Raw genomic sequence first — 13,836 nt, forward strand, 5'->3', positions numbered from 1 at the left:
ATTTCAGTAGCTTTCGAATGTTTTATTTAGGTACTTGAAGTGGGAAAAATATTGCAATTTTGTTATATTCAAATATGAATATAGCCCTTTAAAAAATTATTTAAATACAGGCTAATGGAAGCTGGAAATGCCTTACGTCCATCTGACAGAGTGAAATGTGCTGCTGTGGAGATAGCCAGTATAAATTCGGCACAGCATTCACTTCTCAAGAAGTAGCATCAGCTGAGGATGTTAGTCTCTTACTGGAGCTTTCCCTAAAGTTAAAACTCTACACACACACACAAGCTTGTTTCCTTAATTTATTAGTACAAACAATGCATACACAAGACTGTATATTGTTTGAAGACTGCAATAGATTTCTAATTTAACAACTCTGTAACAAAATTTAACTAAATTTAACATTTATGAAAATATAAATCTCTGATTGGGTAGGTTTTCCCAACAATACAAAGTTTACATAAAAACATTCAATATGATCTATTAGTTGCAAACAAGTTAGGAAAAATCATTCAAGTCACTTAATATACTATATTGGCTTGTACATAGAACATTCACACACTACATTAAATCCTAGCTTAGCATTCATTTCTTGGAAATTTGTGGCATGGAGTTCTGACTTTAAAAATAAAATTGTTTCATTCAAATCCTTTGAAAAATTTTTCACAGACGTGCCATCTTTAAAGATAAGGAGGGAAAAATCTTCTCACCCTTTCAGATGTTGTCAGCCTGGGTGGAATGGAATTTTTTTAAGCATTTGTTAATATTTCACAATTTCTGCCTTAAAACTGATAAAACTGTACAAAAGGCTCAGAACAGTTCTAAAGCAGAAAGTGAACTTGTAAATATGTGGAAGTAAGAAAAACCCATTACAAACTGGAACAGTGAAGAACCTTTGGATAGCCTTTATATTTAGTGGAATATTTCAGAACATATACAAGCATATTCTGTTAGTCCCAGAGTGTTTGGTCATCTGATCTGCATTTATCATGGGAAAGAATAGAAATGGTAGTAAGGCAAATGTTATCAAGATTAATACATGGCATGTCTGAAAGCTTTCTATTAAGATTACTTTGGAGACGTAGGAGTTACTTTAGATTTTCCTACAACAAAAAGAATAGTAACCTTTTAACACAAAGAAGTTAACAGGTGTTTAACTGTGCGTCTGTAATGCCCTTTCTTTTTGAAAAAGTTTTCATTACACCCTGTACTAATACACACTGTGAAGACAAAAAATTCCCCAAACCAAAAAGAAAAAGAAAAACCCTATATTCCTGTTACGACCTAGGTTTTTATCATTTTTATCACAATACAGAAACCTGAAATCCCTGCATGCAATTAAAAAAAGATCTTTCTGTCCCTTCATTGAGGTAAATGAGTATTTATCACCTCAAATGTTGACATGCTTGCAGCTGACTTGGTGCCTACTCTGTTCAACCCAAAGACTAATCCTAATTTAAAAAAAAGTAGCTATTTTTTATATGATGATGGAATGTATCAAGTGTTCCAGGTTGGCAGGTGACATCTTGTAACTGCACCATCAAGCAGAAAAACATATTTTTGCAAGTGGGTAGAAAGTTGGCTGTTAGCAATAGACCCAGTTCTGACCACATCTAGGCGACTTGGTTTAGAAAACAGTGGTCTGCCTCTTCTCACAGGTCATGTGGAGCTTTAGTTCTAGTTAAAACAGTTTGCCAACCCCAAATAAGATCTCCTAACTTCTGTAATAGTATAACAATTTTGATAGTATTGCTAGAAATTTTCAATCAAGGCCCTGGATGGAATCTTGGACTGAACCTTGTATTCCGAAATTTAAAAAACCCTGCAGCCCACTGGTTAAATATTTGCTTCATGTTTGCTTTCTTTGTTTACATAAATGTAAGAATATTTGTCAAGGAAAAAACAGCTGGTCTGCCCTCTGCTGTTTCTGTCTGTCTTCCAAGAAATGCATGGATTTTCACTTGAATTCAGAAGACAATCTATGCATGTATACTATTACTCTGGTAAACTAGTCCAGATGGATACTCAGTTGTCAGCAGCAAAACTGTGTCCTCTGCAATCTATGGCTGAGCACATTTTCTCATAGCAATAGTTGTGTTTTTTGGTTGGCGTTGCTTCACTTACCTCAGGCTCTGCAACTGTAATGGGGCTATCCCTTGCAAATACTTCAGTTGATTCCCTCCAAATGCAGTCTGCAGTCACTTTGAAGCTATAATTGTGGCATTTTGGCCTAATCACTTGTGTTGTGTTGTTGAAAATTTGACGGCTGTTTGAAGTGGCAATTTTGATTTTCAGTGTGGCATCTACTCGATCAACTACCGTGTAAGTACCTATACTTCCATCATCAAATCCAATAATAATATTCAAATGCCTCTGTGAGAGTGCAAGGAAAGTGGGAGTTTTATAAAGAGAACAGGCACCTATGTTTTTACCATCTGCTAGCCTCATGACTATTAAACTAGAGACTGCACCATTGTCATCATCATCTTCATTGCGGAAACAGATGTACACAAGATAGCGGCCATCACGAGACAGCTTTTGCCGCCAGATGACACCCGGAGCATGAACCACACGAAGTTTTCCACTGTGTAAATCAAGTACATTGATGTTCTCATCTCCACGGGATATAATTCCTAGCTTCCCATTTGGGGATATTTCGAAGTCTTCCAAGTTTTTTAAGAAATTGTTAGGCAATTGTACACGTCTGCAGATGACTTCCTCTGTTAGGCTCCAGATGTTCACAGTTTCAGTAGATGTTATAAATACAACAATATCTGGGCAATCTGGTATCAACTTAATATCCATAATGCTTGCACCATCATCACATGAAAACTTCTTGGTTATACTGCCTGTCCAGAGACTCACTGCCAACACTTTATTTTTTGCCATTCCAACTACAAAGGTATTTGCAGTAGTTATAAATGCATTCTGTAAGGCAACTAGAATATTGCAAACTCTGTGTCCTGTAGCCAGCCGCCAAACTCTGGATGCATTCTGCTCACAGAGGGAGACTACAAATTGATCATTATGAGTAATCATCAGCTCTGAGATTTTCTGTCCATTAATGCGAAAGATATTTTCACCACTAACAGTGTGCCATACGTACTGGCTGCATTTATCATCTGATGTAACCATTATTTCTCCAGAAGAGGTCAGCACACAGTTTTCAACAATACCTTCATGCTTGAACACAGCTTCAATAAATCCAGTACTGAAGTTCCACTTATGGACAGAATCTGATCCATCCAATGTATAAATTAATTCACCTCTGGCTGGCAACACCAGTCTCTGGATAGGTTTGCCAGATTTGTCAATATTGGACATAGCTGTTATGATATCTATATCCCAAATAGAAAGGACACCACTGGTGGATAAGGATAGCAGCATGTTATGATGATTTGATTTAATTAGCCTGACTATAGTTCCTGAGATTTCCTGTAAGCTTGCCATACACTGTCCTGTATCTCTTCTCCAAACAAAAATGGCTGAGGTATTTTCTATTGAAGCAATTATACAGTTGCCATTTTTGGACAGCACGGCAGATATAAAGCGCTCATTGTGTTTGGCTCTGAACTTTTCAGCCACCTTCCATACATGAGTGTCAAGAAGTTCGATGCTGACAGCCTTACAGATTAAAATTGCACTTTGGTCTTCAGAAAGCTCTATGCTGACAACTTCACTGTCTTCTCTCCTGCAGTCAAAGTCATCTGTAAGCTGGGGATTTGCGATTTCCTCAGTATTCCAAACCGAGAAGCTCCCCTCGCTGTCCACCATCACCATTTCTTGGGCTGTGTCCAGAATGAGAAGGAATTTCACAAATCCACTAGAAAATTCGGAGGTCACAGTGGCCAGCTTCTCTCCACTGCCTAAGTGAAAAATGGTTGTGGTATTCAAATACTGTCCGCAGAATGCATAAACTCCATCTGGAGAACACTGCACACAGGTCACTTCGTACCAGCAGTGGAAGTGATAGAGAGGCCAACCATAAAGCAGATCTATTACTGTAACATCTTTGCTGGCCTCCAGCCAAGCAAGTGCATGGTTGATTGATAATGTAAATCCATTTATAAAATTTGAGTCCCCCCCGATTCCACAATGTTTTGACCCCTTAATTTCTACCTCAGACAAAAGACAGGAATTTATGTTATCGTATATCAAAAGAGTGTTCTTCGTTGTAGCCACTACCAGATATTTTTCATCACTAGTAAGTTTCATCCCTAAGATAACAGATGGAGCTGTTGTAATTTGCCTTAATAGCTGGCGAGTCTCTACATCCCAAGTGCTGATGGAGCCATTTTCTAAAGCAGCAATAATTGTGCTGGGATTGAAAGTAGGCAGAATTTCAGTGACATGCATACAGCTGGAGGACAGAGGCAGGCGCTCGGGGCTGTACGTCACATCCATGGAAGAATGCAAAGGAACAATGGAGCAGTATTTGGGTCCGTCTTTGTCACACTCCAGAAGGAGGTGTCTCAGTTTAGGCAATGAACTTACTACTGGGAGGATCCTCTGTTGCAGTTCAGCAGAGAGTGAACCTGGGTATTTTACTACTTTGAACTTTATGCTACGGAGGGTACTAGCCAGAAATTTCAGCTCCTTTTCTTGTGAGTAGGTGTAAGCCAATTCTATGTCTGAAAGTGCTTTATCAAACTGCCCTATTCTAATCATGGTGTACAGCCAGCTGAAGTTCATAATGACTCCATACAGGAGATCATCTGTTTTCCCACATCGTGTCAAGTGATGTATAATCTCCGTCATTTTTCTGTGGTTGATAAAAAAGATATCAGGCTCCAATGGGTTACACTGAAAGACCCACGGCTGATCAGGTGCCTGCCTGTCAAAAGCAGTCTGATCCATACCGTGCTTTTCTTCCTCATTCATGCCTCTACTGTCATGGTCAGGACAACCATTCAAATATTGGTCACTACTGTAAAAAGGTTTTCTTCGCCCACCTGACCAAACACCAAGGAAATATTCTGCCATGACTGTGTGCATTTCATGCAAATCTTCTTCATTGTGCAGGTACAATTTCTGGGCAATTAGTTGCAAGTGCCTATTTGCCCAAAGAAGAAGTGTTACGTTTTTCACTTGTCGTTCTATTAAGTATCCCTGTAAGCCCTCCTTAAGCCTTGCAATGTATATATATGGAATTCTCAAAGGGTTACTTTCTCTGACAGTCTCACTTAGTTCATATATAACACTGTTGTCAAGGGCTAAAATATCTTCTAATTCCATTTCACTGAGGCCAGATTTGGACATAGTGATGTAGCCAAGTGCTCTTGACAACAGTCTTGATCCACACTTGCTTTCCAGTGACCAAAACAACTGCTCTATGCTTTCATGTACAGTGACACAGAGAGAGGACTCATCAACATCTTTATGAGATCTCCATTTCCTGACCTCTTTGAAGGTTAAGTTCACAAACATAGGCAGCGTGCACTTGGAGAATGCTTCATTGACATAAATTTGTTGCCCTGATGTTACTTTTCTTTTAACTCGCAGCAGCTGATGTTTCAGTACTTGGCTACACATCTTTCTGTCTCTTGCAGTCAGTTCAATGTAGTTGTCTTCTTCATGAATAAGGCACCTCAGTTTTTGCAGGATCCCATGTTTGTTTGGCAGTGTTGACAAAATTATCCGTACTGAACGGGGAAGGTGAATGGGAAGCCACCAGAGCTTCCTAGCATCGTCACTATCTGTTAGCTGTTCTAGGGCATCAAATATTATGACCAGTGGCCTGTGGAATGAAGACTCATTCAAGAGATTTATGAACAAGTCCCGAAGATCATGAATCTTTTTTGGGTAACTTTGTATGAGGCAACGATAGTTGACTGCTAATTGTTCACAAGTACTTTGAAGTATATTCTTCAGATCTATACTTGTTTCGGTCGATCCCAAAAATCTTATAACTACCACAGGGTCGGAGTCTGGTCCCATCTCTTCTTGCAGCCAAGAATAGGCCTACAGAAGGTAAAGCATAATTTAGTTAATCTCTAAATGTAGCACAATAACAGCATTTATAAAAGTAATTATCTATATAGAAATTAAGCTTATTTTTTAAGTGTTACTGATTGAACAGAAATGCTCTCATTAGCAGAGCTCTAGGATGGTTTAATTTATGATGTGCACTGAAAAAAATTTATATCATATGTCATCTTTGTTTAGCCCAGGTAGTATCCCAAAGCACTAAGAACCAGAGCCATAAAGAGCTTTGGACTTGAGCAGAATTTAGTCCATAAATCCAAGGGTACTCTTTGCAAAATGTATGCCTTATTTCCAAAAGTCAGTAGGTAGATGTTTTTAGTAATAAACTTCCTTAGACACAAAGTGTTCTGCTATTACAGATGTCTGAAGTTTGACATCCTTGGCACGGCAGGGCAGCTTGGCACCTAAGCTTGTTCCCAGTTGAATATAAAGTCAGGTAGTGGTTTTGGGGGACAGGGATGTGACTGCAGGACTGCCCTTTCCTAACTGGTTACCTTAATTCCTGGACCACAGAAGTATGCTCTCATATTTGTGTGCCTGAGACTCTTGCACTCCTACGCATTGCTGCAAGGGGTAAAAACTCTCTCTTGTCCATTCTTTTGGTTGGAGTACTCTCTAGGCAAGAGAGGAATGTGGCTTTAAATCCTCTCGGTCTGTGGAGGCTCCATTTGCTCACTTGCCAAATCTTTTCACCTCACTTGAAGTTATTACAGAATATTTTAAAAGAAAAGCATAACCTCTAGGTTAACTTACATACTGAGATCTGAAATGAGATCTTGAGCTGCAAATCTCAGTTTCACATAGTCAACTAACATGAGTCTATAGAATGTCACTTACATTTGGTAAAGAGATAGGATTTTAAACATTATTGTTCGCTATTTCCTTCTGGCTGATATGGCTGTTTCCTGGCCTACTGTGCCAAATTCTCTGAGCAGCCTACAGGGAACTCAAAGTTGTGACTTTCAGCTACAGACTTAGGCTTAGAGATGCCAGCTGGGTCATCTCTGGCATCTGCTCCTGTGTTGCACAAAGTGTTTCTCTCACCTCCCTGTAGTACTCAGCTCAATGACTGAAATGGTGTATGTCAGATAAATAAGTACAGGTATTTTTACAGATAGAGAGATTTGTAATAAGTGTAAATCAGATGAATTCTAGAAGGATTTCTGAAGAGAACATAAAACAAGATAGCATGACTTGGAAAGACATGCTGTATTTGTGAATAAGACTAAAACCAACATATGATGTTTAAATGGTTCCACATTCATAGGATCTCAGTGGAACAGAAGGGAAAGAGATCATTCTAAAATACAGGCTGGTAATTCAAAAATATGTTAATTCCTATTAGTGGAGTAGGACCAGTTTTTAAAGCTCTGCTAAAACTATTTTTGTTTTGATTAAACATATGATACAGAGATGTTGTTATTAAAAGGTACAGCCTTCTTTCTGGATATGTGTGTAATAATATGCAGAATATTAGTTTTAGTATTTTTATTTTATTGAAGGCTGATATCAGAATCTATTGGCAAAAGGAAGAATGAAAACTAAGCTGGCCTTCACACACTAATGCTCGTGAGATCACCATACTATGTAAGGTATTTATTTACCTTCTTTGCCACTTCAGCCAATAGAAGAGTTTTCCCCGTGCATGGTCCTCCGTATATGATAAGAGGGTTAATGTGTCCTGTTTTGCTGGGTAGAATGTACTTGTGAACTATGTTTAATGCCTCACATCTATATTCATAAAAAGTGGAGTATGTTTTACATAGCGATGAGTGTTGAAGAACTTCATCATAGAGCAAGTCTGTCTCAGTGTCAAAATTCTGTTGCACTGTTGCTTGGATTATGTCAATCATATCTTCGTAGAACTGTTTACCCAGTCCTTCAATGTAATGATTCTCCACTTCTTGCGAGTACCCCAGTTTCATGTCACAGTGAGTGATGGAAGTGTACACTCTCAGGTTGGATGATGCAACTATGGTAGGAATGAACTCATCCCTGAGCTTCATCAGCTTCTCATGGGCCTCGGGATCCCGTAGAAACTTCCCAGCTGTATGTACTACATCCATGTATTTTCCCATCTCTGGAATTTTAACGAAACGCTCAATGTTGGCAATTTTCCGAATATAGCAAACACACTTCTTTAGGAAAGCTGGTGTTTGTTTACCCAAGGCAAAATCAAGTTCATCTTCAATTGCTGGGGATGAAAAGAGAACACTGAGATTCTATTATTTTTTCTTATTGAACAGGTTCAAGAATCCCCCTGCCCCAAACATGCAGACTCTGACATTACTGCATCTGTAAGATGCTAACAGAAATATATTCTCATGTTTGTGGAAAGGTTGATAGAAAAGATAATGAATGAACATATTGAAATAATTAGTCTAAACTTTACCTGAGGAAAGATATCTCTTTGCTTGGCTGTGTTTCATTTTTCCTTTCTCATACAGCAATTTCACAGCAGTCTTAAAAATCTTCTTAATCTCTTCTGATATATCTTGCCATTTGTTCTCATTCATAGGATTTGAAGAAGATTCCATCTTTTAAAAATATCCATAGTTAAACAGTAGCTGTAATACACATATCTACAACTTCAGAAAGTACAGGTCTAATATTCAAGGTGACAAAGAAATACATACATTATAAATAAATAAATGAGAGTTCAACTTTTTGTGTTGCAGATAATCATGATTCTATTCTAGAATGATATACTATATTCTAGTATTCTATTCTAGAGTTATAAAAGTTACCTATTTCAAATATTTGCTGAATTCCTATTTCAGACTGCTAAAGCAATATTCTTCAAGAATAGGACTGAGAAAAACTTTATAGAAAGAGGGTTTTGAGACCCAAGTCTGAAATACTGTTAGTAAAATAGCAATAATATTTCTAAAAATTATTATCACTTCTATTACTGAGAAGTAATAGTAGTAATAATTAAAGCTGGATCTTAAAACCTGAAAATGAGGCTCCTGGTACCTGTAATTAAGCACCCCATATGAGCTAAATATTTGAAAAATATGGGATTTTATCTGTCAATACCTTAGGCCATTGCTATGGCAGTAGTAATCCTATCATTGAGGGACTGTAATATAAATTCACAAATCCTGTGAGAAGGCATCTCACAGATGCCATGAATAGAGGTTTCTTTAAGCCAGCTGGTAGCCACTGCTGCTTTACTTACTGTAGGTAAAGGATTTAAGGGGTCTCCTTTTTCCTGGCAGCTGGAGGGTGTAATAGAAAGAAGAACAGCTTCAAGGATACATTCCTTATTGACTCTTTCTTGACATATGTTCAGAGCCGTGCATCTTTATTACTTTCTGTAAGACTATGAGGTATAACTCTGTTTGTTAGTTTTTAGTTATGAATATCTTTTTGCTTACTCCTTTGTGTCAGTAGCTTGAGGAAAGGTACAAAGACTTAGTAACAAAAAAAGTCAAGCTTTATTCAAAGGGATATTGTGGGCATTAGCAAAACAATGCACGAAGTTACAAAACTTGCTTTGGTTCTTGTGAAAAATATTTCAGAATCAGCCACACTATACTGTCTTCAACTCATTAAAACTCTCTGTCAATGTTTTTCATGTTTTCATTTTTTTTTCAAGCCACAGAGGAAATACTATATTTTCCTACATGATTAATGAATGTAGTTTAATGCTTTAATTCCATTTTCTTGTATAATACAGCATGCACTCAAAATGAAATGTTTGGCCCCTATATTAAATACTTTATTTTTTGTACACTGAATTCTGTCCTTGGATGCATAGGATGTATAGGATGGTAGAACTGAGCTCCAGGTAATACACAGTTTTTATTAAAATCCATTAAAGGCAAATGCATGTTTTAAAAATGAAAGTTAATGGTATTCAAAAATCTTCCATTAAAATACATTTAATAAGTTAAAAGCATGGGATCTGACTCAGGATGCCCGTAAGCACTTGACTGTTAAGAGCTTTGCTAATACGGCAGTAAGAGGGAAAATGCATATTTCCTCTGCGAATCCTGTTCACTGAATTCTAGTGAAAGCAAAATACAATGGCCAGGAGAGACTGAGCTCTCCCTATTCCAGCATGAAGGAAGAAAAGAGATATCTGTGTAATTATGCCCCTGTAGCCCCAACAGTTCACAAAGCACTGCCAACTACAATGCTCTTGCTGTAGCTGTATGAGCCTGATGGCCAATGCATCAACGCAATAGTCATGACCCATCATGTTCTCTGGCGTTTCACAGCTTCTCCTGTCACCATGTATCACCAGAGGGGAACATCACAGAGCCAGTTGCTCGTGTGTGGACCAGGCTGTAGAAGTTAATTCTGTCGGCAGCAAAGTCAGTAGATGCCTGGCCCTGGTGACTGCCCTCCGCTGTAACTGGTGGAGAGGAATTTTTTAGAGTAGGCGAGTATGTATGACTTACTGTATTCTGGTAGTTCTTCAGCATTTCAGATTTTGGTCTGAGGTAATATGCTGGTGGCACTGCATTCTCATCCCTGCAGTACCAGTCTTCTAAAATCCTTGTCTCCAGCTTAGCCTCTACTGCAGCATCTAGGATCATTTCAAATTCTGATGACTCAACTTCTCCTGGTATTCGGATGTTCCCATATTTCTCTCCCAGTAGGCCCTGTGTAATTGCAGGGAAGTAGGGGTTAAATTTCTCTTTCTAGTGATGCTAAAACTCTCCTCAGAATCTGACTTTCATAGGAATCAGTGTGGTAACAGTTTCATGACTTTGAAATTGATAGGAAGGGAAACAGATACAGCGCAAGATGAATTACTATTGACAGTACTGTACTGAGCTACATCCTACTGCCATGACTTGGTAGAATTTCAAGTAGATCCATTATCTTTCTCAATATTAACTGTTAACAAAAATACAAAGGCATTCAAAAAGTGCAGTTAAAGAAACCCAACTTATTTTACAAGTACAGTATTGTATTGATTCATGTATTATTGATACAGAGCAATCACAGGTTGGCATGAATCTCAGGTGCAAAGGTGAATGTGGAACTCCTCTTCTCTGGAATACAGAGTAAGGAGATGACCAAGGTTACAACCCTTTCTAGAACCTCCTTTTTGTTAAACACATTGCTCTCTAAGTAGTCTGGCTGCTAAATGTGGTGAAGACCAAGACTTTCTACAGTATTAGTCAAAATCAGTATTTCACAAATGGTTCTATGCCACAAGACCCATACCACCAGCATTACGTGTGCTATATCAAACTGTATCACTGTGACCAAGCACTAGGGCTTCCAGTGGCATCCAACCATAAAAAAAAAAGCTCAGTTTTGGTCCTAAGTGTGCATCTCTGGATTCCTGACTTCTTGGCTTTATTCCTACTATCCACAATAATGGAACAGAAGATTTTATATTCTGTTTGATGAAAATTCACATGATGTTATGTACAGCCTCATATTAGTATTATTAAAAATGTGGCTTTATGGCTTAGACCAGCAATACCAAGATCAATACTGCAGAACCACAAGCTGCTCAGCTGTCTCATGTTCACTTGTTGGCAAGAAATGTTGAATCTCTTACCCCAGGAGCTGCCCAATACATGAACAATGGAACAAGGGAAAGCATTTCTGAACAAATACCAAACAGAAATGGATCAAACCCCATTTTAATACTTAACTGCATATATTTGGTATAAAGGTAAAGGTTTGTGGAAGTCAGTCCTTAAACTGTGGCACATCAGATTTTTTACGTTCAAAATTAAGGATTAAAATATTGGTTATGATGCTATAAATATATCAGCTAGTACCAGGGAATAGTGGCCTCCCTTGGCTGCCCCTTCCCCCTTCACTCATTTGGTGTGGCTGCGATTAGATTTATATCTGGCTGTATAAGCATACTCTATCAGGGTACGACAAAAACACTCAGACTTTTAGAGGTCTATATTTGAACAGCACACCTTCCTCCAGGGGCTTCAGTTCTGAACTGCATCTCCGCCAGAGGCTTGCAGCAGCCTCTGGAAATATCTGCCCCTCTCTCCATATTCCCTGTACATGCAAGCAGGAAAAATAAAGCCAAAGAATTTAAACAGGATATTATTTCTCACAATTTTTGTGTTCCTCCATACCAAGTCTGCAAGTAAGAATATTGCCATTTTAGACCTTTATGAAAAATATCACAGTACTCTACAATAATAACCTAAAACTTCCAATTTGCGATAGCAACATCGCAGCATTTTGATGATTATTATATGAAATTATTTTTAAAGGGAGCAGCAATGTTTACACTATGTTTAGTACCAAGAGACAGCTTTATACGCAGACTCGTGAATCAAAATCTCCCACCTGATGAGTCATTATCCCTTAATAGTAAAACAACAAATTAAAGATTCATTAGATTGAAGGTGATTAACTGTTTAAATCTACTAGGCTGGCAAACATGTATAAAACCCTCAGCAACCAATTGCATCTAACAAATTTTTTGCAGAATTAACAGAGCCACCTCAGCAGTAGTCCTGTTAGCGTTGTTGAGTCTGTGGCTGAAGTTACTATTAAAGAAGATGATTAAAAAATTACTGTTTAGATTCAGATGGGAAATATTGTTCCTTCTCATCTTCTTCGTGTGGAAAGATATTAAAATCACAAGCACACTCATCATAATGACCAAAAGGAGGAGACTAAACAGATTTGGATTTATCTTGAGACATGACAGATTCATAGTGTATGTCATGTAATTATTTCAGACATCATCACTAAAATGTTCATGAACCTAAATATGATAGCTTTTATTAATACAGTACAAGTTGAAATTTTAGACATATTTTAGTTCCAACTAAGCAGTCCTCTGAGATATTTAGTGGTAGATTCTAATAAAAACAAACTGTCAAATTACAGCACGTTATATTCACTAGTAATTTGTTCCATTCATCCATTTTTTAAGAAATTACATGTTAACATCAGAAAACCAAGTCATTTAAGAAGTTACATTTACAATGTTTTGTCAAGTGATTTCAGTGATTACAAGTGATTACTTTTCACTGTAGGGGCAGCAATTTTTATGCTGCTTTGCCAATGCAGAAAGCTGTAGATTCACTGAAATCCATTTTTGTATCTGGTGAATGATCTGATCTGGTAATCTTTTGCTGGGCTTCATAGGATTAATCCTGTTATTTTTACATCTTACTCTTTGTGAAGTTCCACTTGTAACTCTGAAATGGATATACTTTTTAATATGTTCTCTATGTCTCTTTTAAGAGAAGTCCTTGATTGCCACATTTTTGAAGAAAAAACATTAAAGAAATATCTTTGAAGGAATTACATCTACTCAATTTTTTAACCTAAGATACTTCTAAGTATCTTAGGTTATCTGAGCAACCCTTAAAGTATTTGCTTTCGCAACAGCCACAGGAGATTAGGAGGTATTAGGCAGGGATTCGGAGCTCTGACCAGTATGCAGCAGTTAGTTATAGCTAGGTGGTGGAAGCTGCTGTTGCTAGTTGTCAGCCCCGTTGTTCTTACAGAAACTGCTTGCTACTGAAGTAGGAAAGCCTTACCCACTTGTGAGTTAGCTCCCAAGTGACTCAACTTTAAGCCTGCTGAATTTATGCAAGCTAGAACTGAAATCACTTACACGAAGTGGAACAGCTCCACTAGGGAGAATGAGAATATCTCACCTTACTGAAGATATGGTGAATGCTTCATGCTCCAGGCTGAAAATTGCCTGCAGGCACCTAACTCAGGTGACACCAAGAGGCACTAAGTGGTTCTTCAGCTGCTGCCTGACTTGTAGGCACCTAAGTTTCAGCTGTTACAACGCCTTAGGATTTTACATTGTTCACCAGTCACCACAGGTTTGGAAATGCTGCTCCCATGGATGTCACGGAGGCATCCTTCCACTGGTGCCCAAGGCAA

At 38.0% G+C, this 13,836-nt stretch overlaps 1 protein-coding gene across 1 annotated transcript in view; it reads right to left on the bottom strand.

The window, feature by feature from the left end:
- Positions 1-298: 298 nt before the first annotated feature.
- Positions 299-13,836, bottom strand: part of NWD2 (NACHT and WD repeat domain containing 2) — a 59,187-nt gene continuing 45,649 nt past the window's right edge. Inside the window, exons 4-7 of the mRNA XM_067297169.1 lie at positions 10,392-10,595; positions 8,375-8,519; positions 7,587-8,176; positions 299-5,958 (exon numbers count right to left, since the gene is read on the bottom strand). Of these exons, the coding sequence (XP_067153270.1) occupies positions 2,023-5,958; positions 7,587-8,176; positions 8,375-8,519; positions 10,392-10,595 (4,875 nt within the window). The 3' untranslated portion in view covers positions 299-2,022. The remainder of the gene's footprint in view (positions 5,959-7,586; positions 8,177-8,374; positions 8,520-10,391; positions 10,596-13,836) is intronic.

This window comes from Apteryx mantelli, chromosome 5 (genome assembly GCF_036417845.1).
Source record: "Apteryx mantelli isolate bAptMan1 chromosome 5, bAptMan1.hap1, whole genome shotgun sequence".
In the NCBI taxonomy this organism is placed as follows: domain Eukaryota; kingdom Metazoa; phylum Chordata; class Aves; order Apterygiformes; family Apterygidae; genus Apteryx; species Apteryx mantelli.